At 41.8% G+C, this 26,209-nt stretch overlaps 1 protein-coding gene across 1 annotated transcript in view; it reads left to right on the plus strand.

Annotated features, from left to right (window-relative positions):
• The window catches only part of CD40 (CD40 molecule), an 88,491-nt gene that overhangs the window by 48,832 nt on the left and 13,450 nt on the right, over nt 1–26,209 (plus strand). Inside the window, exons 2-5 of the mRNA XM_077251705.1 lie at nt 13,920–13,989; nt 19,247–19,372; nt 20,188–20,334; nt 23,239–23,332. Of these exons, the coding sequence (XP_077107820.1) occupies nt 13,920–13,989; nt 19,247–19,372; nt 20,188–20,334; nt 23,239–23,332 (437 nt within the window). The remainder of the gene's footprint in view (nt 1–13,919; nt 13,990–19,246; nt 19,373–20,187; nt 20,335–23,238; nt 23,333–26,209) is intronic.

The following is a 26,209-nucleotide window of genomic DNA, read 5'->3' on the forward strand; positions in this document are numbered from 1 at the left end:
TTCCACTGTTCACACCCCACGAGCCATTGCTACAGATGTCTTTTGGCCTACCAGTTAACCGGTTAATATGTGATGTGCTCACTAGTGTTGAGCGATACCTTCCGATATTCAAAAGTATCGGTATCGGATTGGATCGGCCGATACCGGCAAAATATCGTATCTCGCCGATACCGATACCCAATACCAATACAAGTCAATGGGACACAAATATCGGAAGGTATCCTGGATGGTTCCCAGGGTCTGAAGGAGAGGAAACTCTCCTTCAGGCCCTGGGATCCATATTTATGTAAAAAATAAGGAATAAAAATAAAAAATATGGGTATGCTCAGCCCTCCGGCGGACCCTGGACCTTAGCGATGTAACTGGCAGCCTCCGTTCCTAAGAATGCAGAGTGAAGGACCTTTGATGACATCGCGGCTTGTGATTGGTCGCGTGACCGCTCACGCGACCAATCACAAGCCGCGACGTCATCGCAGGTCCTACACTCACTGCATTCTTGGGAACGGAGGCTGCCGGTTACACAGCTAAGGTCCAGGGTCCGCCGGAGGGGTGAGTATATCCATATTTTTTATTTTTATTCTTTATTTTTTACATGAATATTGATCCCAGGGCCTGAAGGAGAGTCTCCTCTCCTCCAGACCCTGGGAACCATACACTGGGAACTTCCGATTCCGATTTCCGATATCACAAAAATATCAGAACTCGGTATCGGAATTCCGATACAGCAAATATCGTCTGATACCCGATACTTGTGGTATCGGAATGCTCAACACTAGTGCTCACACAATCCACTCTGCACATGTTGCAGCGACTGTGGCAACAGCAACGAGCCCTGGTGCAGTATCTGAATTTGCATAGCCTGTCCCATCACAGTTCAGACGCTTGTGGAGTGGGCACAAATGAATGACCTCTGCACCTTTCTGCACAGTTTCTAATGGCTGCTAAGATGATTAGAGCAGACAGTGCTGTCATCAGCATCACTATTCCAGTCATTTACATATTGGAGCACACGTTGAATAGTCCACGAGAGGAGATGGTGGTCGCAAAGGAAGAGGAGAAAGCAGGAGGATGCGAAAGGGATAACAATATCTCTAAGTTCTGCACTGTAATCGTACAAGCGGGTGCCATGGGAGGTTGGATTACAGCGATCGAGGGAGTCATGGTACCAGACAGTTAGTGAAGGTGCAAGAGCCGAGGAACATGTGGAGGAGGAAGAGGTGATGGGTGTGCAACAGTCAGAACATGAAGAGGATAATGATTCCCTCTCTGTTGTTCATGGTTTGCGGAATGAGATGTTGGAAGCAAGCTTGAGTGTTACCCCACCACCGACACACCATGAACTTGTACCTCATGTAAGCATCTGACATATGAATGCCTTCATGCTGCACTATCTGCAACATAATGCCCGTATTGTTAGAATTAGAAATAGTGCTGACTTCTGGGTTGCCACTCTCTTAGATCCACGGTACAAGAGTAAATTTTGCTAGATGCTTCCCGTCCTGGAAAGAAACCATGCATTCTGGAGTTTCAAAGCACGCTTGTGGACAATCTTAAGAGTGGTTTTCCGCAAGACAGCAATGATGTACACAGTGTGCATCAAAGTTATAGACTTTCAACTGTGGGCACGTCGAGTCATCAACGCAAAAACATAAGCAGCAGCAGCAGTGTAAGTGACAGAAGCAATTTATGTGAGTGGTTTCACACATTTTTTAGACCATCGCAAGCACCAGCAGAACTGAGTACAAGTTTAACACATTTTGAACGACTAGATAGAATGGTGCAGGTGTATCTGGAGCCTGGAGCTCACTATCAATGTCGGGGGGGGGATGGGGTGGCCCTTTTTAAATTTGATCTTCAGAAATGGAAGAGTGGCCTGAGCTCACCTGTCACGCCTTGGAGGTTTTGTCATGCCCGGCAACCAGCGTTCTCTCAGAATGTGTCTTCAGTGCTGTTGGTGGCGTCATCATGTATATGTACATCCAGCTGTCCCCTGAAAGTATAGACTGCCTAACTTTCATCAAGATGAACAAGTCATGGCTCCAATGACTTTTGCACCCCTGTTGCAGACTGGGCAGACTAGGCGATAGTATAGATTTTAGTGTGTTGCATTGATCTTGCATTATTGCAGTCTGTGACATCTTTGTCATGGCTTTTGTGCCTGCTGTTGACACTGCTGCTGATGTTACTAACAATGTTTTGAAATGTGGAGACTCCATCTGGTGGGTTTCCTGTAGAGGAAGGAGTGTCAGAGCCACATTATACTATTTCTACTCTGGGAAAATTGATGACACTTTAGTGGTGTCTGCCCCTAATTTTTTAAATATTTGGACTCCAAGTTGGGTCTCCTTAATGTGTGTTGCATGAATTTGGCAGGGCTCTCAAAGCATCAGGTCTATACTTGTCACTCATCCACCTGTTATTGATCAATGTTTAAGCTAGAAATGCTGATCCAAGCCATGTCCCATGCTTCCATGCTGCGCAATTATACTGTTTGTACTCTGGGTCAGTTGAGCGATTGGAGAGTTGTGACGTGGGGTGAAACAAGGGTAATTGGGGTGCAACCTCTGAGGACTGTACTGTGTGTGATGTTAAGGTGTAGGAAGAGGAGGAGAGGCCACTTGATGCAGTGCTTGCTATCCACTAGAGTACATGCTGTTTATGGCCCTTATCTGCAAGGTGTACCGATGTGTCTGCCAAAGAAAGGTAGTCAAGTAGCCCGTCCATTAACAGAACTTGTCAGTTGTCTTTTAATAGGATGTTTGTTCAGTAGAGCTTTCAGTAGCATTACCACCTGCCACATGTACATCTCAATCACCAAGCCTAGGCCATCTTTCACCACAGCTTTGCTTTTTCCCACTCATGTTGGATGTACCCTTAGGCCCACACCAGGCAGTCTCCTGTCAGTAAATTAACAATGTATATTTATTTGTTGAGATAGTGTGGCTAGACCACAAAATTGGCACAAAGCATTTAGATGCTGAAATGTATAACTGTTGGCTGGAGCACAATAATAGAACAAACTATTTAGATTAAAAAATGTGGCCTCCTGCTTGCACCACAGTTTTAGCCCAAAACAACTTTGATTAGGGTATGTGGCCTTCTGCATGCAGCACAATATTAGCACCAATAATTTAGATTGAGAAATGTGGCCTTCTGCTTGCTCCAAAGTATTATCCCAAGCAATTTTGATTAGGAAATGTGGCTTCCTGCCTGAACTACAATATTAGCACAAACGATTTGGATTATGAAATGTAGACTGGTGCCTGCACCACAGTATTAGCACAAAGGATTTATATTGTGAAATGTGGCCAGGTGCCTGCACCACAGTATTAACCCAAACAATTTAGATCATGAAATGTGGCAAGGTGCCTGCATTACAATATTAGCATTTAGAATATGAAATGTGGGCTGTTGCCTGTACCACAGTATTAGCCCAAATTATTTAGATGAGGAAATATGGCATGGTGACTGCACCACAGTATTAGCCCAAACGATTTTGATCATGAAATGTTTACTGGCACCTGCACCACAGTATTAGTACAAAGGATTTAGATTGTGAAATGTGGCCTGGTGCCTGCACCACAGTATTAGCCCAAACAATTTTGATTTTGAAATATGGACTGGTACCTGCACCACAGTATTACCCCAAACAATTTAGATTATGAAATGTGAACTGGTGCCTGCACCAAAGTATTAGCCCAAATGATTTAGATTATTAATGTGGCCTGGTGCCTGCACCATAGTATTAACCCCTTCATGACCCAGCCTATTTTGACCTTAATGACCAGGCCATTATTTTCAATTCTGACCAGTGTCCATTTATGAGGAAACAACTCAGGAACGCTTCAACGGATCCTAGCGATTCTGAGATTGTTTTTTCGTGACATATTGGGCTTCATGATAGTAGCAAATTTAGGTCGATAATTTTTTGCGTTTATTTGTGAAAAAATTGGAAATTTGGCGAAAATTTTGCAATTTTCAATTTTTTATTCTGTTAAACCAGAGGGTTATGTGACACAAAATAGTTAATAAATAACATTACCCCCATGTCTACTTTACATCAGCACAATTTTAGAAACAAAATGTTTTTTTGCTAGGAAGTTATAAGGGTTAAAATTTGACCAGCGATTTCTCATTTTTACAACAAAATTTACAAAACCATTTTTTTTAGGGACCACATCACATTTGAAGTTTGTTTGAGGGGTCTATATGGCTGAAAATACTCAAAAGTGACAGCATTCTTAAAACTGCCCCCCTCAAGGTGCTCAAACCCACATACAAGAAGTTTATTAACCCTTCAGTTGCTTCACAGCAGCAGAAGCAACATAGAAGGAAAAAATTAACATTTCACTTTTTAGTCACAAAAATGATCTTTTAGCAACAATTTTTTCATTTTCCCAAGGGTAAAAGGAGAAACTGGACCCCAAAAGTTATTGTACAATTTGTCCTGAGTTCGCCGATACCCCATATGTGGAGGGGGGGAACCAGTGTTTGGGCGCACGACAGGGCTTGGAAGGGAAGGAGGCCATTTGACTTTTTGAATTAAAAATTGGCTCCAATCTTTAGCGGACACCATGTCGCATTTGGAGAGCACCTGTGTGCCTAAATATTGGAGCTCCCCCACAAGTGACCCCATTTTGGAAACTAGACCCCCCAAGGAACTTATCTAGAAGCATAATGAGCACTTTGAACTCCCAGGTTCTTCACAAATTGATCCGTAAAAATGAAAAAGTACTTTTTTTCACAAAAACATTTCTTTTAGCCTCATTTTTTTCATTTTTACATGGGCAACAGGATAAAATGGATCCTAAAATTTGTTGGGCAATTTCTCCTGAGTACACCGATACCTCACATGTGTTGGGTAAACTACTGTTTGGGCACACGGCAAGGCTCGGAAGGGAAGGAGCGCCATTTGATTTTTGAATGAAAAATTAGCTCCAATCGTTAGCGGACACCATGTCTCGTTTGGAGAGCCCATGTGTGCTTAAGCACTGGAGCTCCCCCAGAAGTGACCCCATTTTGGAAACTAGACCCCTCAAGGAACTTATCTAGATGCATAGTGAGCACTTTGAACCCCCAGGTGCTTCACAAATGATCCGTAAAAATGAAAAAGTACTTTTTTTCACACAAAAAATCTTTCAGCCTCAATTTTTTTATTTTTACATGGGCAACAGGATAAAATGGATCCTAAAAGTTGTTGGGCAATTTCTCCTGAGTACATACCTCACATGTGGGGGTAAACCACTGTTTGGGCGCACAGCAGAGCTCGGAAGGAAAGGAGCACCATTTGACTTTTTGAATGAATGAATGAAAAATTAGCTCCTATCGTTAGCGGACACCATGTCGCGTTTGGAGAGCCCCATTGTGTCTAAACATTGGAGCTCCCCCACAAATGACCCCATTTTGGAAACTAGACCCCCCAAGGAACTTATCTAGATGTGTGGTGAGCACTTTGAACCCCCAAGTGCTTCACAGAAGTTTATAACGCAGAGCCGTGAAAATAAAAAATCATTTTTCTTTCCTCAGAAATTATTTTTTAGCCCACAATTTTTTATTTTCACAAGGGTAACAGGAGAAACTAGACTGCAAAAGTTGTTGTTCAGTTTGTCCTGAGTACGCCGATACCCCATATGTGGAGGTAAACCACTGTTTGGGCACATGTCGGGGCTTGGAAGGGAAGTAGTGACGTTTTGGAATGCAGACTTTGATGGAATGGTCTGCGGGCGTCATGTTATGTTTGCAGAGCCCCTGATGTGCCTAAACAGTAGAAACCCCACAAAAGTGACCCCATTTTGGAAACTAGGCCCCCAAAGAACTTATCTAGATGTGTGGTGAGCACTTTGAACCCCCAAGTGCTTCCCAGAAATTTATAACGCAGAGCATGAAAATAAAATTTTATTTTTTTTTACACAAAAATAAGTTTTTAGCCCCCATTTTGTTATTTTCCCAAAGAGAAATTAGACCCCCAAAGTTGTGCAATTTTTCCTGAATATGCTTATGCCCCATATGTTTGGGTAAACCACTGTTTGGGTGCACGTCCAGGCTCGGAAGGGAGGGAGCACCATGTGACTTTTTGAACGCAAGATTGGCTGGAATCAATGGTGGCGCCATGTTGTGTTTGGAGACCCCTGATGTGACTAAACAGTGGAAACCCCTCAATTCTAACTTCAACACTAACCCCAACACACCCCTACCCTAATCCCAACTCTAGCCATATCTCTAATCACATCCCTAACCCCAACACACCCCTAACCACAACCCTAACCCCAACACACCCCTAACCCTAATCCCAACCCTAACCCTAACCCCAACACACCCTTAACCCTAATCCCAACCCTAACCATAACCCTAACCACAAGCCTAACACTAACCCCAACATACCCCTAACCCTAATCTTAATCCTATTTCCAACCCTAACCCTAATTCCAACCCTAACTCTAATTCCAACCCTAACCCTAAGGCTATGTGCCCACGTTGCGGATTCGTGTGAGGATTTTTCCGCACAGTTTTTGAAAAATTCGCAGGTAAAATGCACTGCGTTTTACCTGCGGATTTACTGTGGATTTCCAGTGTTTTTTGTGCAGATTTCATCTGCGGATTCCTATTGAGGAACAGGTATAAAACGCTGCGGAATCCACACAAAGAATTGACATGCTGCGGAAAATACAACGCAGTGTTTCTGTGCGGTATTTTCCACACCATGGGCACAGCGGATTTGGTGTCCCATACGTTTACATGGTACTGTAAACGTGATGGAAAACTGCTACGAATCCGCATCGACCAATCCGCACCGTGTGCACATAGCCTAATTCTAACCCTAGTTCTAACCCTAACCCTAGTTCTAACCCTAACCCTTGTTCTAACCCTAACCCTAGTTCTAAACCTAACCCTAGTTCTAACCCTAACCGCAACCAAAATCCCATGTGCATACTTAGAGGCCAGGGTGGCAGAGAATATCTGTCTGCAAACCCAAATCAAAAATCAGCTCCAAACAGTATCAGATAACAGCAGGACATAAAGAGCAAACTGATTATATCTAAAAGATATCATATCTAGTGTTGAGCGATACCTTCTGATATTTGAAAGTATCGGTATCGGATTGGATCGGCCGATATCCAAAAAATATCGGATATCACCGATACCGATACCCGATACCAATACAAGTCAATGGGACACAAATATCGGAAGTGATCCTGGATGGTTCCCAGGGTCTGAAGGAGAGGAAACTCTCCTTCAGGCCCTGGGATCCATATTCATGAAAAAAATAAAGAATAAAAAAAAAAAATATGGATATACTCACCCTCGGACGAGCCCTGGCTGTCACCGCTGCAAGCGTCTGCCTCCGTTCCTAAGAATGCAGAGTGAAGGACCTTCGATGATGTCACGGCTTGTGATTGGTCGCGTGACCGCTCATGTGACCGCTCACGCGACCAATCACAAGCCGTGACGTCATCGCAGGTCCTACACTCACTGCATTCTTAGAAACGGAGGCTGCCGGTTGCAACGCTGAGGTCCAGCGTCCGTTGGAGGGGTGAGTATATCCATATTTTTTATTTTTATTCTTTATTTTTTACATGAATATGGATCCCAGGGCCTGAAGGAGAGTCTCCTCTCCTCCAGACCCTGGGAACCATACGCACCGCACACGCCTGGGAACTTATAGGAACTTCCGATTTCCGATATCACAAATATATCGGAACTCGGTATCGGAATTCCGATACAGCGAATATCGGCCGATACCCGATATTTGCAGTATCGGAATGCTCAACACTAATCATATCATTTTATTATATCATAGAAAAGGTAAAATGTCACAACAATATATAGAACATCAAAAAACAATGCAGACTGTTATGAACCCCACCCACACCTATCCCCACCCCACATATACACTTCAGTCTCTGGAAAAATAAATAAATAAAGGTCCAAAGACCGTAACTCAGGGAAAAGATAGTGCGTCCAAGCATGGACGTCAGGGAAGCAGCATGCATGAACCAGATGATCGGGAATAAAGTTACACCCATCTATCTAACATCTAAGGTGCAATAGTGCATGGCAAGAAATGCAGCGCTTACCAACAGATGAGTGGAAACATCATGCATGCTGCTTCCCTGACGTCCATGTTTGGACGCACTATCTTTTCCCTGAGTTATGGTCTTTGGACCTTTATTTATTTATTTTTTCAGAGACTGAAGTGTATATGTGGGGTGGGGATAGGTGTGGGTGGGGTTCATAACAGTCTGCATTGTTTTTTGGTGTTCTATATATTGTTGTGACATTTTACCTTTTCTATGATATAATAAAATGATATGATATCTTTTAGATATAATCAGTTTGCTCTTTTTGTCCTCCTGCTGTTTTCTAACCCTAACCCTAGTTCTAACCCTAACCCTAGTTCTAACCCTAACCCTAGTTCTAACCCTAACCCTAGTTCAAACCCTAGTTCTTACCCTAACCCTAGTTCTAACCCTAACCCTAGTTCTAATCCTAACCCTAGTTCTAATCCTAACCCTAACCCTAGCCCTAACCCTAGTTATAACCCTGACCCTAGTTATAACCCTCACCCTAGTGGAAAAATAAAAGTAAATATATTTTCTTTATTTTATTATTGTCCCTACCTATGAGGGTGATAAAAGGGGGGTTTATTTATTATTATTTTTTATTTTGATCGCTGTGATAGGTTCTATCACAGCGGTCAAAATGTACCTGGAATGAATCGGCCGGCAGATTCGACAGGCGCACTGCACATGTGCCCGCCATTTTGGAAGATGGCGGCGCCCATGCAGAAGATGGATGGACACCGGGAGGGACACCGGAGCTCGGTAAGTATGCGGGGGTGGGCTCGGACAGCGGGGGGTGAGATCAGACTGCAGGGGGAGCGGACAGGATCGGTGGTGGGGCAGATCGCGGTTTCCAGCCATGGCGATGATATTGCAGCATAGGTTGGATTGGCATCGACTTTCATGACGCATACGCTGTATCACAGGTCGGGAAGGGGTTAAGACAAACATTTTGATTATGAAATGTGGCCTCCTGCTTGCATCACACTATTAGCACAAATGATTCTTATTAGGAAATGTGGCCTCCTGCCTGCACCACAATATTAGCCCAAACAATATAGATTATGAAATGGGCCTGGTGCCTGCACCACAGTATTAGCCCAAGCGATTTTGATTAGGAAATGTGGCCTCCTGCCTGCACCACAATCTTAGCACAAACTATTTTATTAGGAAATGTGGCCTCCTGCCTGCACCACTATATTAGTTCCTACAATTTTGATTAAGAAATGTGGCCCATTGCCTGCACCATAATATTAGCACAAACATTTTTATTTAGAAAATATGGCCTCCTGTCTGCACCACAATATTATCACAAACAATTTAGATTACTAAGAATTACTTAGAACTTAGAATTGACTGTCCTGCCGGTCTCTGAAGTAAAGCGTAGAGACTATTACTCCCTCGGTGTTCCGGCCACCGGCTACGCGCCTCAGAAGGAGGCAGCCTTTACAGGGCAGAACTCCTTCTGGTGTTTTCTCCTTATGCTATGACTTTGTTTCTCACCCTCTACAACACAGTTCTCTTCGTGTCCTTTCTTAGGATGCTGCCGCACGTGGGGCAGGTGCAGCTCCGTGTCTTTCTGTCTAGCTAGGCCTCTGACAGGATCCCACCCCTGTCAGGGACCCTCTGTCTGCAGCTCCGATGTTCCTCCTTTCCCCCTGTCTGCCTGACAGGTTTTGCCTGGGCAAAGCCCAGCCAGCTTCTCCCTAACTTTCTATCCAGCCCACCAGTTTTACCCTTCTGTGAGGAGTGCCCTAGTAGATAGGAGCAAGGCTTCCCCTGGTGGTCTGGAGTGTGAAGTGTGGTGTATGGTTTGTGATACCTGGTAGGAAGATCTCCTTTATTGCCATCAGACGTAATATCACTCCCCCTGGTGGAAGAACGACATTACTGCAACGACCAGGACTCTGGGGCGCTGCCCTTGTAAGGCAAAGTCTGTGATTGGCTGAGAGGTAACCATGCACAAATGTCACTGTGCACTCCATATTACCTTACATGTACAGTACAGACAAAAAGTTTGGACACACCTTCTCATTTAAAGATTTTTCGGTATTTTCATGACTATGAAAATTGTTCATTCACACTAAAGGCATCAAAACTGAATTAACACGTGGAATTATATACTTAACAAAAAAGTGTGAAACAACTGAAAATATGTCTTATATTCTACGTTCTTCAAAGTAGCCACCTTTTGCCTTGATGACTGCTTTGCACACTCTTGGCATTCTCTTGATGAGCTTCAAGAGGTAGTCACAGGGAATGGTTTTCACTTCACAGGTGTGCCCTGTCAGGATTAATAAGTGGGATTTTTTGCCTTATAAAGTTGGGACCATCAGTTGTGTTGTGCAGAAGTCTGATGCATACACAGCTGATAGTCCTACTGAATAGACTGTTAGAATTTGTATTATGGCAAGAAAAAAGCAGCTAAGTAAAGAAAAACAAGAGACCGTCATTACTTTAAGCAATGAAGGTCAGTCAGTATGAAAAATTGGGCAAACTTTGAAAGTGTCCCCAAGTGCAGTGGCAAAAACCATCAAGCGCTACAAAAAAACTGGCTCACATGAGGATCGCCCCAGGAAAGGAAGACCAAGAGTCACCTCTGCTTCTGAGGATAAGTTTATCCGAGTCACCAGCCTCAGAAATCGCAGGTTAACAGCAGCTCAGATTAGAGACCAGGTCAATGCCACACAGAGTTCTAACAGCAGACATATCTCTACAACAACTGTTAAGAGGAGACTTTGCGCAGCAGGCCTTCATGGTAAAATAGCTGCTAGGAAACCACTGCTAAGGATAGGCAACAAGCAATAGAGACTTGTTTGAGCTAAATAACACAAGGAATGGACATTAGACCAGTGGAAATCTGTGCTTTGGTCTGATGAGTCCAAATTTTGAGATCTTTGGTTCCAACCACCGTGTCTTTGTGTGACGCAGAAAAGGTGAAAAAGTGCCTGGTTCCCACCATGAAGCATGGAGATGGAGGTGTGATGGTGTGGGGGTGCTTTGCTGGTGACACTGGATATATTCAAAATTGAAGGCATACTGAATCAGCATGGCTACCACAGCATCTTGCAGCGGCATGTGTTAGGAGTCGAGTTCCCACTGCTGCACAGGGGGAATCTCGAACCATGTCTGCTGTGGTCTCTCATTCTGCATCAGCCGCAGTGGAGCCTGCTCAGCGGATACATCAGTCCCAGCATCTTGCTCAGTCTCACTCTGTGCAAAGGGTTACTGCTGCTTTTCCAGCTTCTGCCATTGAAGCCAATGCTGGGCAGCGGCGAGCAGACGCTTTTGGGACTATGCCTGCTTTTCCCCTTCTGAGCATGCCCAGGGCAAGATCTCCCGTTGGAGATCGAGGGTCACATTCTCAGATACTGCAGCAGATCCCATTGGTCCTCCAGGAAGGTCCTGAAGGTGCTCAACTTCTGTGGCACCCTCCCATTGGTCCTTCTGGGGAGGTCCTGTACATGCTGCAGCTATAAAAGGTTTGCATGGCCGCACAGCCATGCACTAGTATACACTTGTTTATGTGTGTGTGTTGTGAGTGAAAGTCGCTCATTAATCATCCCCTCCCTTGTGTTTGAATGCTTGCGTAAGGAGGATGATTGTAATCTAGCGCCCGACTTGTAACCAACACTGGTACTGTGTTTATTGCTGTGATCGCCAGTGTGGCGCCGTGTGCTACCACCGTGCTTTCCAAACCCAAGTCTGGGTGGTTAGTGGCATCCACCGGTGCGGCATCGCATGCACTCTCGTGCTATTAAATTATTAGTTTTGTTACATGCGGTACTGCGGCCCTATGACGCAACAGGGTTCGCCTATTTCACACAGGGTGAAGCTAACTCGCGTGTATCCTCATTGTACCGCCATATAGTCCGTCATTGCTTAGCAGCAGGTTCCATCTCTGCCCGGTGGACCCCGGGCTGCGAACGCACCTTATTCCTTTTCTCTAATTATTTGGTGCGTTCCGCTAGCTCTAACAGCATGCTATTCCATCCGGTTTGCGTTTAGTTGGACCATCATTTATTTTTCAACAGGACAATGACCCCAAACACACCTCCAGGCTGTGTAAGGGCTATTTGACCAAGAAGGAGAGTGATGGGGTGCCACGCTAGATGACCTGGCCTCCACAGTCACCAGACCTGAACCCAATCGAGATGGTTTGGGGTGAGCTGGACCGCAGAGTGAAGGCAAAAGGGCCAACAAGTGCTAAGCATCTCTGGGAACTCCTTCAAGATTGTTGGAAGACCATTCCCAGTGACTACCTCTTGAAACACATCAAGAGAATGCCAAGAGTGTGCAAAGCAGTCATCAAAGCAAAAGGTGGCTACTTTGAAGAACCTAGAATATAAGACATATATTCAGTTGTTTCACACTTTTTTGTTAAGTATATAATTCCCCATGTGTTAATTCATAGTTTTGATGCACAATTTTCATAGTCATGAAAATACAGAAAAATCTTTAAATGAGAAGGTGTGTCCAAACTTTTGGTCTGTACTGTATGTATCAGGGGGCGCTCTGTAGATTTATATCCCAGGGCGGCATCCCTCTATATAGTGCATGCTCAATCATTTTAATACATTTATTCCAGGCGGTCCGGCCCTTCCGCTACCTAGACCAGTGATTCATTTCATTCATACCTCCCCTCACCCCCCCTATTTTCATGTGTAATGTAAGGACCCAGTCCCGCGGATCACTGAGGCTCTGGGAAGAGTGCGCACGCGCACAGCAAAGCAGTGAGTCACAAGCAGAGCCTGCTTCAGTGACTCACTGAGAGGCCCTCCCCCTCCCTCACTCCGTCCTCTCTTCCTGTTTCAGCATCTGCCACCCGTCACCTCACCGCAGACCGCAGGAGTGACAGCAGCATAATGAATGCTAACAGGTGAGGAAGGGGGGCCCGTTTGACTGTCATATCACATGCGTGCAGCAGAACGGGCCCCCCTGCTTCTCCTGTTAGCAGTAATACTGCCGCCGGCTGTCATTCACAACAATGCCTCGCTTGTCCGTCGGGGGCTCCCTCCCGCTCTGGGCCCCGGTGCGGTTGCATCGGTTGAACCGGCGGTATGTCCGCCCATGCACATTTGATTACATATTAATGTATGAATGACACACAGTACAAAGTCCCTATATATGAGAAGCTCACAGAGGAAAAACAGAGTTTGCTGTAATGTTCGGCATAATAGCCTGTAGGAACATTTTGGACTAGTCCTTGATGACCCTTTACATGCTAGATATTTATGTAGGGAAGTTTCTAGCAAACAACTGAAGTGCAGAATGTAAGCCATGCACCATGACAAGTTTTCGAACTTTCATAATTGTTATTCATTTTACCAGCACGATCTCAGCATGTTTCCTCCATGGCTTCTAATATAGAAAATACTTTGTCATTTTTCTTTGGGAGCAGGCATTTTCCTAGTCATCAGAAAGACTGATGCAGCAACTAAAATACTGTTATTCTTCATCACATAGAAAAACAATGATAACATATTTTATTATCTACCAACAGAGTGGGAATTACTAATAGGAACTATCACATTGGGAAAAACTTACATTTAATGAATACCTTATCTTCTGCTACTCTCAACACATGCTGCCTGAGACGAGCTCTTATTAGAGGAAGTCTGTGTGTAGGGAGACCTGTTTAATAGCTCACAAAGGGGCTCATTTATGACAACTTGTGCAAGTAAAAAGTAGACCATTTTCTATGGTATATATTATAGGTTAGAAAGTTGTTTGCAATGGACAATGTATTTCTTGCTGCCATTTTTATATTCTAAATGGGTCCTAATGAATGGTTTACCTGAACAATTCAGAATGTATTTGACATAACACTAATGTCTATACTGTATCTTCTTTTCGTAGACTTCAGAATTGCAGTGTGATGATAAAGAATACGAGAAAAACAACAGATGTTGTTCATTATGTGACCCAGGTAAGCATATATTGGATACAAATCAGTAAAAAAAACTATCACGCCTATTCAGCAAGCTGGTATTGCCACAATTTTGGATCCTAGACCAGCTTTGTCAACTTTTTGAAAATTGTGCAGGAGGGGAAGTGATTAAGAGTCAAATTCATCATAATTTAAGCTCAAAAAGTGGTGTAAATTACAATAGAAATATGTGCCAACTTCTGTCTTGCATAGTTTTCTGGAGGTGGCACACAATAGTTGAAACCATTAACCCCTACATGACCTTGGAGGTATCCATACGTCCAGGTTGTTAAGTACTTACTGACCTTGGATGTATAGATACGTCCAGGCGATATTGCACTAACAGGAGCTGTGCGTGTGAGATCGCCGATGGGTGTTCATTTGACATAACAGCTGACACCAGGAGCAGTGCCTACACACTTCTGTCAGATTAACCCTCCTCTAAATGCTGTGATCAAATTTGATTGCACCATTTAGAAGGCAGGCAGAAGGAGGTGTCTCCCTCTGCTCTCCAATCGGTGCCCCAGTGACGTCAATGTGAGGGGCCGATTGTTGCCATGGTGACCCGATGTCGTCATGATGACTCTGAGTCCCCAGGCTCTAGCAAGTGAGGCAAAATAATGCAAAAAAATGTTTTTCATCACACCACCAAACAAGAAGTGTAATAAAACGTGATTAAAAATACTAATGTAAATAAAAATCGTATAGCTGAAAACGGCATTTTGTCCTGCAAAAAACAAGCTACCATACAGCTCTATTAGCGGAAAAATAAAAAAGTTCTAGCTCTCAGACTAAAGCGATGCAAAGATAATTCTTTTTATTTAGTTTAGTTTTTATTGCGTAAAAGTGCCCAAACTAAAAAAATGGATATAAATGTGGTCTCGCTGTAAACGTACTGACCGAAGAATAAAGCTGCCTTATAAATTTTACCACACATGGAACGGCATAAAAAACACACAAAAAACTATTCCTGAATTGCTGTTTTTTGTTCATTCTGCCTCCAAAAAAAATTAGAACAGAAAGCGATCAAAAAATGTCATGTGCCCTAAAATGGTGCCAATAAAAACGTCAAGTTGTCCCCCAAAAAACAAGCCCTCACATGACATTGTTGACAGAAATATGGAAAAATTATAGTTCTCAAAATATTGCGATATAAAACTTCCTTTTGCCAAAAAAAGCATCTTTTAGTATGTGTGCAACCAAGCATAAAAAGCAATATCTGGTATTGCTGTTATCACACTGACCCGAAGAATAAAGTGGTCTAATCACTTATACTGCACGAGGAACGGCATAAAGAATAAATAAAACAAATTCTTCTCCTGCTGTTGATTTACTCAATCTGCCTCCCAAAGATCTCAGCAAGGCTCAGCTCACATTTATCCTGCGCTCTGTGCTGAGCTCTTAAACCAGTGTTTCCATGTAAATCTCTTAATTGCATGTTTCAGACAGAGCCCCCGGCTCTGTGGACTCTGTCTGGCCTATGATTCGGTGGTGTCTGTCTTTTGGCTTGCATAAAAACGCAGTCGGCCACAGTTTTGTGCACCTCTGAAAAGAAGGAAATCACTGAACAGAGGCCAGATGGAGCACAGAGTAACTCTGCTGCCTAATTATAGTGAATTGTTTCCTTGGGGGTTTCATCTGAATCACGTAATTGGGAGATTTAGATGGAAACCCCGATGTAAATGCTCAGCATAGAGCACAGAATAAATGTGATAACAAATGTTATGTAAAATGTTCCCAATAAAAGCTTCAAAATAATTCACAAAAATACCCACTCAGGTCCATCATCATCTGTTAACAGAAATATAGGGGGCTTCCATGTTACTGGTAGCGCTATGGCTCCTCGCTCCCCCAAAATATCCAGCAAATTCTGCACTCCCAAATCCAAATGTCTCCCTTCCTTCTGAGCCTCAGTGTGCCTATGTCACATTTAGCATCCACATGTTTGGCATTTCTGTAGCGATGAGAGCCTGCCTAATTTACGGGTGCGTGTATTCAAAGCACGAACATGAGCTGGACATAAAGTACTGGGCATCACTACTGCTTGTTTCTGGAAAAGACACATGGAGTCAAAATCACTACACCTGTATATAAATTCCCAAAGGGGTATAATTTTCAAAATGGGGTCACTTGAGGGGGGCATTCTGCTATTCTAGCACTTACCGGCTCTGTAAATGGAGTCTGCAAGCTATTCTAGAAAAATCTGCACTCCAGGAGGCAATTATCACTCCAGGAGGCAAATAATAGCCCTCCCGAGTTTCACTTTGAGGCTAAGCAGTACTGTACAGCCACATATGGGGTGTTTCCACATTTAGCAGAAATTTTGGGACACATTTTAGTGCCATTTTTACCCATTTTCCCTTGTGAAAATGTAAAAATTGGGACTAAAACTAAATTTTTGTGGTTAAAAGGTAATTATTTTTTATTCACTGCCCAATGGTATAAAATTCTGTGACACAACCGTGGTGTCAATATGATCACTGCATGCTTAGATGAATTCATTGAGAGGTGTAGTTTGTAAAATGGGGTCACTTATGGGAGGGTTCTGCTGTTCTGACACTTCAAAGGTTCTCTCAGTGGGTCATGATACCCACAAACCATAACAGTAAAATCTGTCATAAATTCTCAGTTTTGCACTGTGCTTGAAAAGTAGGTCCCAATTACATGTAGGGTATTGGTATACTCAGTAGAAATTGCATAATATACTGAGACATCCATTTTTTCCTGTTAGCCCTTATAAAAATGTAACATTTGGGAGTAAAACGAAATTTTAGCAATAAAATCACTCAATGGTATAAAATTCTGTGAGGCACATGTGTTGTCAACATGCTCACTACAGCCCTAGATGAATTCATTGAAAGGTGTACTTTGTAAAATGATATCACTTATGGGTGATTTCTACTGTTCTGGCTCCTCAGGCGCTCTGCCATTGTGACATGGCACCCTCAAACCATTCCAGCTAAATCTGAGCTCCAATATAGTGCTGCTTCCCTTCTGAGCTTTGCACTGTGCCTCAAAAGTAGTTTTGACCTCATATGGTGTATTGTGTACCTGGGAGAAATTGCACAACAAATTGTATGGTACAAAAAATTGGGCCTAAAAGAACATTATTTGGGGAAAAATGTGATATTCTTATTCACAGCTTAACGTTATATAACCTTCTGTGAAGCACCTGAAGGTTCTGTTTAGGCACTTAAGGGGCTCTCCAAAAGCAAAATGGTGTCCGCTAATGATTCCAGCAAATTTTGGTTTCAAAAAGTCAAATTGCGCTTCTTACCTTCCATGTGCCCAAACAGTAGTTTTCCCCCACATATGTGATATCGACATACTGAGAAGAAATTGCAAAATTCTCCTGGTACCCTTGTGAAAATAAAAAAACATAGGGCTAAAGAACATTTTTATGGGAAAAATGTATTTTTTTTCTACGACTCTACATTTTAAACTTATGTGAAGCACCCTGGGGTTCGAGGTGCTCAACACTCATCTGGATACATTCTTTGAGGGCGTCTAGTTTCTAAAATGCAATCACTTTTTGTGGAGGGTTTCCACTGTTTAGGCACATCAGTGGCTCTCCAAATGTGACATAGCATCCGCTAATGATTGCAGCAAATTTTGCTTTCAAAAGGCACTCATTTCTTTGAGAGCCCTGCCATGCACCCAAACAATAGTTTTTCTCCATGGTTTGGGCAACAACGTACTCAGAAGAAATTGCACAAGAAATTGCCCTGTGCATTTTCTCCTGTTATCCGTGTGAAAATGCTAAATTTGGGACTAAAAGAACATCTGTGGGCAAAATTAGATTTTTTGTATGATTCTACGTTTTAAACTTAATGTGAAGCACCCTGGGGTTCAAGATGCTCTCCAGACATCTAGCTACATCTCTTGAGGGGTCTAGTTTCCAAAATGGCATCACTTGTGGGAGGTTTCCACTGTTTAAGCACATCAAGGGCTCTCCAATTGTGACATAGCGTCCACTAATGATTCCAGCCAATTTTGCATTCAGAATCCTGTCGTAAAGAAAAAATTTTGTCAAAAAAAGTTAAATGTTCATTTTTTCCTTTCACATTCCAGTGAATCATATGATAGGTTAATTTACTTTTCAAATGTGCTTTTGAAGACTTTGAGGAGTGCGTTTTTTAGAATGGTTTAACTTTTGGGTATTTTTCTGTCATATAGACCCCTCAAAGTCAATGGAAAAATGAGAAAAAAAATGTTTCAAAAATTGTGCTGATGTAAGGTAGACATGTGAGAAATGTTATTTATTAACTATTTTGTGTGACATGGGTCTTTGGTTTAAGAGCATAAAAATTAGAACAAAATTTCGTCAAATTTCAGTTTTTTTCACAAATAAAAGTAATTTTTATCAAACACATTTTTACCACTTTCATGAACCATTACCTCTCTGAATTTTTTCCTCATTTTCCAATACACTATATGGTAAAATCATTGGTGTCATTGAAAAGTATAACTTGTCCCCAAAAAAACAAGCCCTCATAGGGCGATATTGATGGAAAAACTAAAAAGTTATGGCTCTGGAAAGAAGTGGAGGAAAAAAGAAAAATCAGGAAAAGGAAATTGTCCATGGCCACTCCTGCAGCTTTTTTCCTGTTGTTTTTTTTTTATAATTAGTAATTACCCCCTTAGTTAGCAACCAGTAATGCGTGTAAAGTATGTGCATTAAAATACTTAGAAGTGGCTGTGTTCTGTCATTTCTGGTGCAGATTTTATCCTTTCCTGCATCATGGGTCTGCAAGCGAGACTATCAGGCTCACACAGCTTCTCCTGTATGGACCAGAGGTCACTCCCTCAATATAAGGCTATAAGACTAAGAACAATGCTCTCATAGGCTTACATCATGAAATAAACTAATGGTCAAATGTGTGAGCCGGCAAGTCAGAGCTGTGGTACATGATGCAAGAGAAGAATTGAGGTGTTATCTGAACATGCTCGGGTGCTAACGCTGTCTTCAGCGTGCTTGAAAAAATATGTTTGAGTCCCCGCGACTGCACATCTCGCGGCTATTTAACAGCCACAACACATGCAGGGATTGCTTGTTCGTTAGGCAATCACTGCATGTGTTGTGGCTGTCGAACAACTGTGAGACATGCAGGCTCGGGGACTCGAACATATTTTTTGAGCACACCGAAGACACTCTGTTAGCACCTGAGCCTGCTCTGATAACACCTTATTCGAGCACGTTCATTCATCACTATTAACTATTTTTATGTGTTTCAATATCTAAATTTATCATTCACAGGAGAAAGACTGCTCGAAGACTGCACAGAGCTTAATAAGACATTATGCATCCCCTGTTCTGTCGGAGAATACCAGGAAAAATACAATAGAGAAACTAGCTGTCTTCTGCACAAAGAATGCAATGAGCGTACGTGGATCTGTGATTTCTCTGTACGGATGCACTGTTGATCTAACTGCGCTTCCGGTGCTTCCTCCTATGACTCAGTAGACTTGTGATCACTGGGGTTAAGGTGGGCGGAGGAACTGCTGAATCCTAGGAGACCCAGATTAGCTCTGCTATGCAGCCAGACTACATTTCTGCTACAACTTGGGCTAATATACCAGTTCCAGTTACAAGGGAAATCAGAAAAAAAAATTTCGATATTGAAATGCCCTTCAAAGATTTTTTTTTAACCTTATGTAGGGCACAATATGTCGAATATATGAATAATAAATAATAAAAAAAACATTGACAATCCATACCGCTGTTATTGTATAAGCATAATTGTTACAGAACATGAAGCAAAGTTTTAAATGTATTTTAGTGGTCCCTTGCGGTCGTATGATTTTTTTTCACTAAGCTATATGAGCTAACAACTCACCAACTACCCACCGCCACCGCATCTCCAGACCCAACAAGGAATTAAGGTGCTAATGCTGCCTGGCTATGTTAGATGTATTAATATATCATTATAGGACATGCCCATCATACTAATAGCAAATAATACATGCTCACATTTCCAGAGGCTACCTCACATATGAGATTAATCCTAATTTACTCTATAATCCATCATGACTGAAGCTTAGTACGCAGTTGTGTCCAGGCTGTTTTATAGACGTATTTCTAATGACGCATGATGTTTCTATCAACATTATTGAATATATTCAATCGATTTCTTGACTTGTCTTAACCTGTTTCAGATTTTTCTTAGTTTTCTAACCAATATGTTCTTTTTACATTAGAGCTTGGATTTCAGATTATAAGTAAGGGAACATCAACCCAAAACGTAGAATGCAGATGCCAATCTGGGAAGCACTGCTCAAGCGAAGCCTGTGAGACGTGTGTGCTGAACAAAGTGTGTGGACCAGGAGAAGGTGTTATACAGAGCGGTAAGAGAAAAGATATGGTCAACTGAGGTGGTTAGAAGAGGAAATTCAGAAACATCTTGAAAAAAAGTGTAATATGACATGACCATGCTTTCCAATTGCTGCCTATGGACCACTATAAACATGTCACCAATTGAAAAACCAGATCGCAGACTTTTCCTTTAATTTAAGACCCTTTAATTTAATGTGGCTGATATGGAAGAAAAAACACATAGCACTCCACGCAGCATGGAATAGAAAAAAAACATCAGTTTTGACCAATTCCAGCTCTAATCACTTGATGATATTGTAGTATACAATACTGTTGTTAAAGAGGACCTTTCACCACATTTTTCATGTTTAACTGGACACAGGATGTAATACTGTCTGTAGAGCAGAATAAAAAAAAATGTTTGTGTGTTGTTTGTGTGTTACATTTCTCCATTGTGGAAATATTAGCAAACAAAGTATTTGATAGCTGATAAGTCAATTTTCGGTAAATACATGAGGGTGTTATCAGAAAGTTTTCACTGAGGACATATACGGTATTTCTTCCCCTTGTATGATATTGACCAGTTATAAGGAGGGATCAACTTTCAAGGGAAATACACCTTAGCTAAGATGAGTATGCTACTCACTTTGAGATATATAATGATAGACAGCCTGATCTCACTGCAGTGTTGCTGTGAGCACAGCAGACAGATGTGTGATTACTAACACCTTTGAGTTCTCACTTCCAGATAGGCATTGTGAGGGTACCGTCACACAGTGCCATTTTCATCGCTACGACGGCACGATTCGTGACGTTCTAGCGATATCGTTACGATATCGTTATGTCTGACACGCTACTGCGATCCGGATCCCCGCTGAGAATCGTACGTCGTAGCAGATCGTTTGAAACTTTCTTTCGTCGTCTAGTGTCCCGCTGTGGCGGCATGATTGCATCGTGTGATACAGGTTGTATACGATGTGCGCACAGTAACCAACGGCTTCTACATCACAAATACGTCATGAAATTATCGCTCCAGCGCCGTGTATTGCAACGTGTGACCGCAGTCTACGACGCTGGAGCGATAATCATACGACGCTGCAACGTCACGAATCGTGCCGTCGTAGCGATGAAAATGGCACTGTGTGACGGTACCCTGAGGAAAACTTCTGTCTGCTATGCTCACAGCAACTTGTAATTGCTCTGCAATGAGATCAGGCTGTCATTGCATCTCACACAGGAGAAGCCTGTTCTGAGCCATTGTGGAGTGTTCTTCCTTCCTTTGACTGTTGCTGCCTGCTAATGATTGGTCAGCATCATACAGGGGATGAAATACACACCCTTCGGGAAAACTATCTGATAACACCCACTTGGACTTAATGAAAATTAACTCACTGTCTACTAAATACTTTGATTGCTAATATCTCTGCAACAGGGAGACAAAATAAAAATAAAATTAGTTTTATTCCGCTCTGCAGCCACTATAACATCCTGTGTCCACTAACATGACAAATTTGGTGAAGGATCCTTTTTAAGTTGAATTGAATAGTTGGTGTCCTTGACATCTGCAACTATTGTTCAGGACTGTTGGTGACATCTATAAGTCAAGTAAAATAGGTAAAATTAAGGTAACAAGAATGCTGCAGGATATACAATCCATACTAAAATACAATGATTTCAATTACTAGGTATATACGTGCCGTAATGTAACATAATATTACCAATAAATTCTACTTATGTTTTTATCCTTGATATTGATAGCTATTTTCTGTAGAGCACTTATTACCTGTTTTTTTTGTTAGATATTTTACTTATTATCTCCTTAATCCCTTAACGACCTATGACGGATATATCCGTCTTAGGTTGCGTCCACCTCTTTAGTGCCGAATTCATCGCTGAGCCAGCACCTTTTCCGGCACATGACAGCTGATCTGATCAGCTGTCATGTTCCCCTAATAGTTGCGGGTGGAATCGCGATCTAGCGGCGGCTGTTAACCTGTTAAATGCCACTGTTAGCTCCGCCCATTGACATATAAGTCACATGACCACAGGTCGTCGATGAGTTGACATGACAACCCGGGGTCTGCAGAACACCCCTGTGGTTGTCATTGTTGAACTGCTATGAGCGCCACCCTGTGGCTGGTACTCATAGCAGATGAGCATTTTTGTTACACTGAGCAGGGCTGCAACCCTGCTATGTGTAACAAAAGCTATCAGAAGATCGCAGCTTCTAGTCTGCATTAGAGACTATTGAAGCAAGTAAAAAGTAGAAAAAAAAGTTTTGAAAAATATTAATATTTTTTTTTTTTAAATAAACGTTCAAATTACCCCCCTTTTGCCCCATTCAAAATAAAATAATTAAAAAAAATACACATATTTGGCATTGCCGCTTTCAGAAACGTCCACTCTATCAAATTATATAAAGAATTAATCAAATTGGTAAATGGCATGATGAGAAAAAAAATTAAAAAAGCCAGGATTACATTTTTTGGTCGCTGCAATGGGCGATTATAACATCGTATCTATCCCAAAATGGTAGCAATAAAAATGTCAGCTTGGCGTACAAAAAATAAGCCTGCACCCAGACCTAGATCCCGAAAAGTGTAGATGCTATGGGTCCCGGAAAATGCCGCCATTATTTTTTTAAAGGATGACTAATCCATTGTGGTGGTGGGGAATACGGCAGTAAAGAGGAGGTTCACAAATTTCTGGTCTGGGGGTAACGGACTACCAATGTAGCTGTTGGATGGGGTACTGTGAATCTTTTTAGTCAAGTCCAATAGACACTTATAGACACAAGGAAAGACAAATATGTAAATGCAGTCTGATGTGGATAGCATGGTATTACACAAGTTATAATAATAGTTTGTATATTGCATTGTATTACACATTCATGTATGTTTCTTTTTTTTCTTTTGATGTGTTTATATTTTTGTCAGCTACCAGATTATCTGACACCCAATGCTCACTATGCAAAGAGGGGACATATTCAAGTAAAGAATCAGATGTGGAGCCATGTAAAAAGTGGAGCAAGTAAGAAAACACTTACGCCGCATGGTTCAGAACAGTTTGATGTAGTATTAAATTCAATAGATTAATATACCATTGCTGCCGGGGTGCCAGAAGATTACCAATATTTAATTTATTTCAGCAGTATTATTGAGCGTATCCGAATTTTCCAAGCTTAACTTCGAAGATCTCCATTCATAGTGAAGTTAGAAAATGTAAGATCTTGCATCTTCGTATCTAACATCTGTAATAAATCTGTATTCATTTTGTATGCCACTAAATACATTTTGAAAACAGGCTAGGGTATTTATTTCCAGTCCTGAATACATTAAGCAGCTTAGCTCATTAATACTTGAAAATAGGAAATAAAATATAAACTGAATAAGTAAAAATTATTTCAGTATTTTGTGCTCATGAGCAAATCTGTGGAGTATTAAGGACTCAAAACCCATTTTCATTAACACACCAATTATTATGTAAAAATACTAAATATTTTGAGTAATACAGTAGAAATAAACGATCTGCCAATAGTAGCTTGTTGATGGTTTCCATACTGCACAGGGTAAAAGCAAATTAGTATATTAAAGGGAAACTGTCATCCACAACCACAGGCAGCATGAATCATTTACTGGTTGTGCGAACGCAGTCAGATATGTTTTAGCATTTCAGAGTAAACATACAATTAGGTCCAGAATTATTTGGACAGTGACACAAGTTTTGGCATTTTAGCGGTTTACTAGTGATGAGCGAATGTGCTCAGATAATGTGTTATCCGAGCATGCTCGTGTGCTGAGTGTTTTCAGAGTGCTCAAAAAATATGTTCGAGTCCCCGCGGCTCCATGTCTCGCGTCTGTTCGACAGCCGAAACACATGCAGGGATTTCCTGTTTGTAAGGCAATGCACCATGTGTTTCGGCTGTCTAACACACATGAGACATGTGGGGGCTCGAACATATCTTTCGAGCACACCGAAGACACTCGGATAGCCCTGAGCATGCTCGGATGACACCTTATCCTAGCACATTCGCTCATCACTACTTTTTACCAAAACACATGCGCAGACTCTCAGCTATAATTTGAGGGTATTCCCATCCTAATTGGAGTAAGGGTTTAGTAATTACAGCTCTTTAATATGTAACTGCCTCTTTTTAAAGGGAATAGTATGCAATATATAGTGGTATTACCAAACTAACAAAACCAACCATACCTATCAATGTGCTATAGCAGGATGTGGGGTTAATAGTAAATATAACTTGTAATACAATCTCTAAAATGTAGCTAGTATTGACACATAGACATACATAATAAACATATTAAATCCCCAATCGAATCTCTAAATGCACTATTGTTACATATGATTAACCTGTTAGTGGTACAGAGTTCAGATATGTGCCCTGAATCAAATAATCTGGCAGTAAGAAAGAAAAGATTTCACCCAGATCTTTTCAGGGAATTTACGGGTATTGAACGGAGATCCTCTGAATCATTCAGGGGGAGGCACTTAGTTTTCTTGCCCTCATATCATCTGTGTTAGAGGAATCTTTAGTCGAAGGTATCTCCCTATACGTTTCCTCTGTAGATTCATTAGGAGAGTGCTAGTGGCCTTTCATCTCATTGGCTATGTTCGGGGGGGGGGGGGGGGGGGGGGGCGGCATCATTGCAATCGTGGCTAAGAAATTTACCCAGGAGGCATTCCTTTCATTTATTCTTATTTCTTACTGCCAGATGATTTGATTCAGCACACATATTTGAACTCTGTAGCACCAACAGGTTAATTACATGGCATATATACTATAACAATAATGCATTTAGAGATTTGGATTCAGTATTTTAATATGTGTTTATTATGTATGTTTATGTGGCAATGCTAGCTACATTTTAGAGATTGTGTTAAAACTTATATTTTAAATTAACGCAATGCTCTTTTTAAAGGGACCACAAGTAATTTAACAGGTAGCTCAAAAGCTCTTTAATGGGCTTCATGGGTTATTCCCTCATTAATCCATCATCGGTTAAGCAGATAAAAGGTCTGGAACTGATTCCGGGTGTGGCATTAGCATTTGGAAACTGTTGCTGTGAACCCAACAACATGATTTCAAAGGAGACCTCAATGGAAGAAAAACAGACCATCATTAGGTGGAAAAAAAAGGACTCTACTAGAGAGATAGCAGAAATCTTAGGAGGGGCCAAATCAACAGTTTGGCACACTCTGGAAAAAAAAATACTGGTTAGCTTGGGAACTCAAAAAGGCCTGGAAGTCTATAGAAGACAACAGTCGTGGATACTCGCAGAATCTTTTCCATGATCAAGAAAAACCCCTTCACAATATCGTCCCAAGTGAAGAAAACTCTACAGGACTTAGGTATTTAAGTCTACCATAAAGAGAAGACTTCATGAGAGCAAATACAGAGAGTTCACCACAAGAAGCAAACAATTAACCAGCTTTAAAAATAGAAAGGCCAGGTTAGACTTTGCCAAAAAAAAATTGGAAGAAGCCAGACCAGTTCTGGAAAAACATTCTATTGCACAGATAAAACTAAGATCAAACTGTACCAGAATGATTCGAAAACGAAAGTATGGAGAAGGCTTGGAATGGCTCATGATCCAAAGTACACTATATACTCTGTAATAATGGTGGAGGCAGGGGGGTGGCATGGGCATGCATGGCTTCCTATGGCACTGGGTCACTAGTGTTTATTGATGATGTGACTGAAGACAAAAGCAGTTGGATGAATTCTGAAGTGTAGAGGGCTGTACTTTCTCCTCAGATTCAACCAAATGCCACAAGGTTGATTGGACGGTGCTTCACAGTACATATGAAAAATGACCCAAAACATACAGCAAAAGCAACCTAGGAGTTTTTAAGGCAAAGAAGTGGAATATTCTTCAAAGGCCAAGTCAA

The sequence above is a fragment of the Ranitomeya variabilis genome, chromosome 4 (genome assembly GCF_051348905.1).
Source record: "Ranitomeya variabilis isolate aRanVar5 chromosome 4, aRanVar5.hap1, whole genome shotgun sequence".
NCBI classification, from domain to species: Eukaryota; Metazoa; Chordata; class Amphibia; order Anura; family Dendrobatidae; genus Ranitomeya; species Ranitomeya variabilis.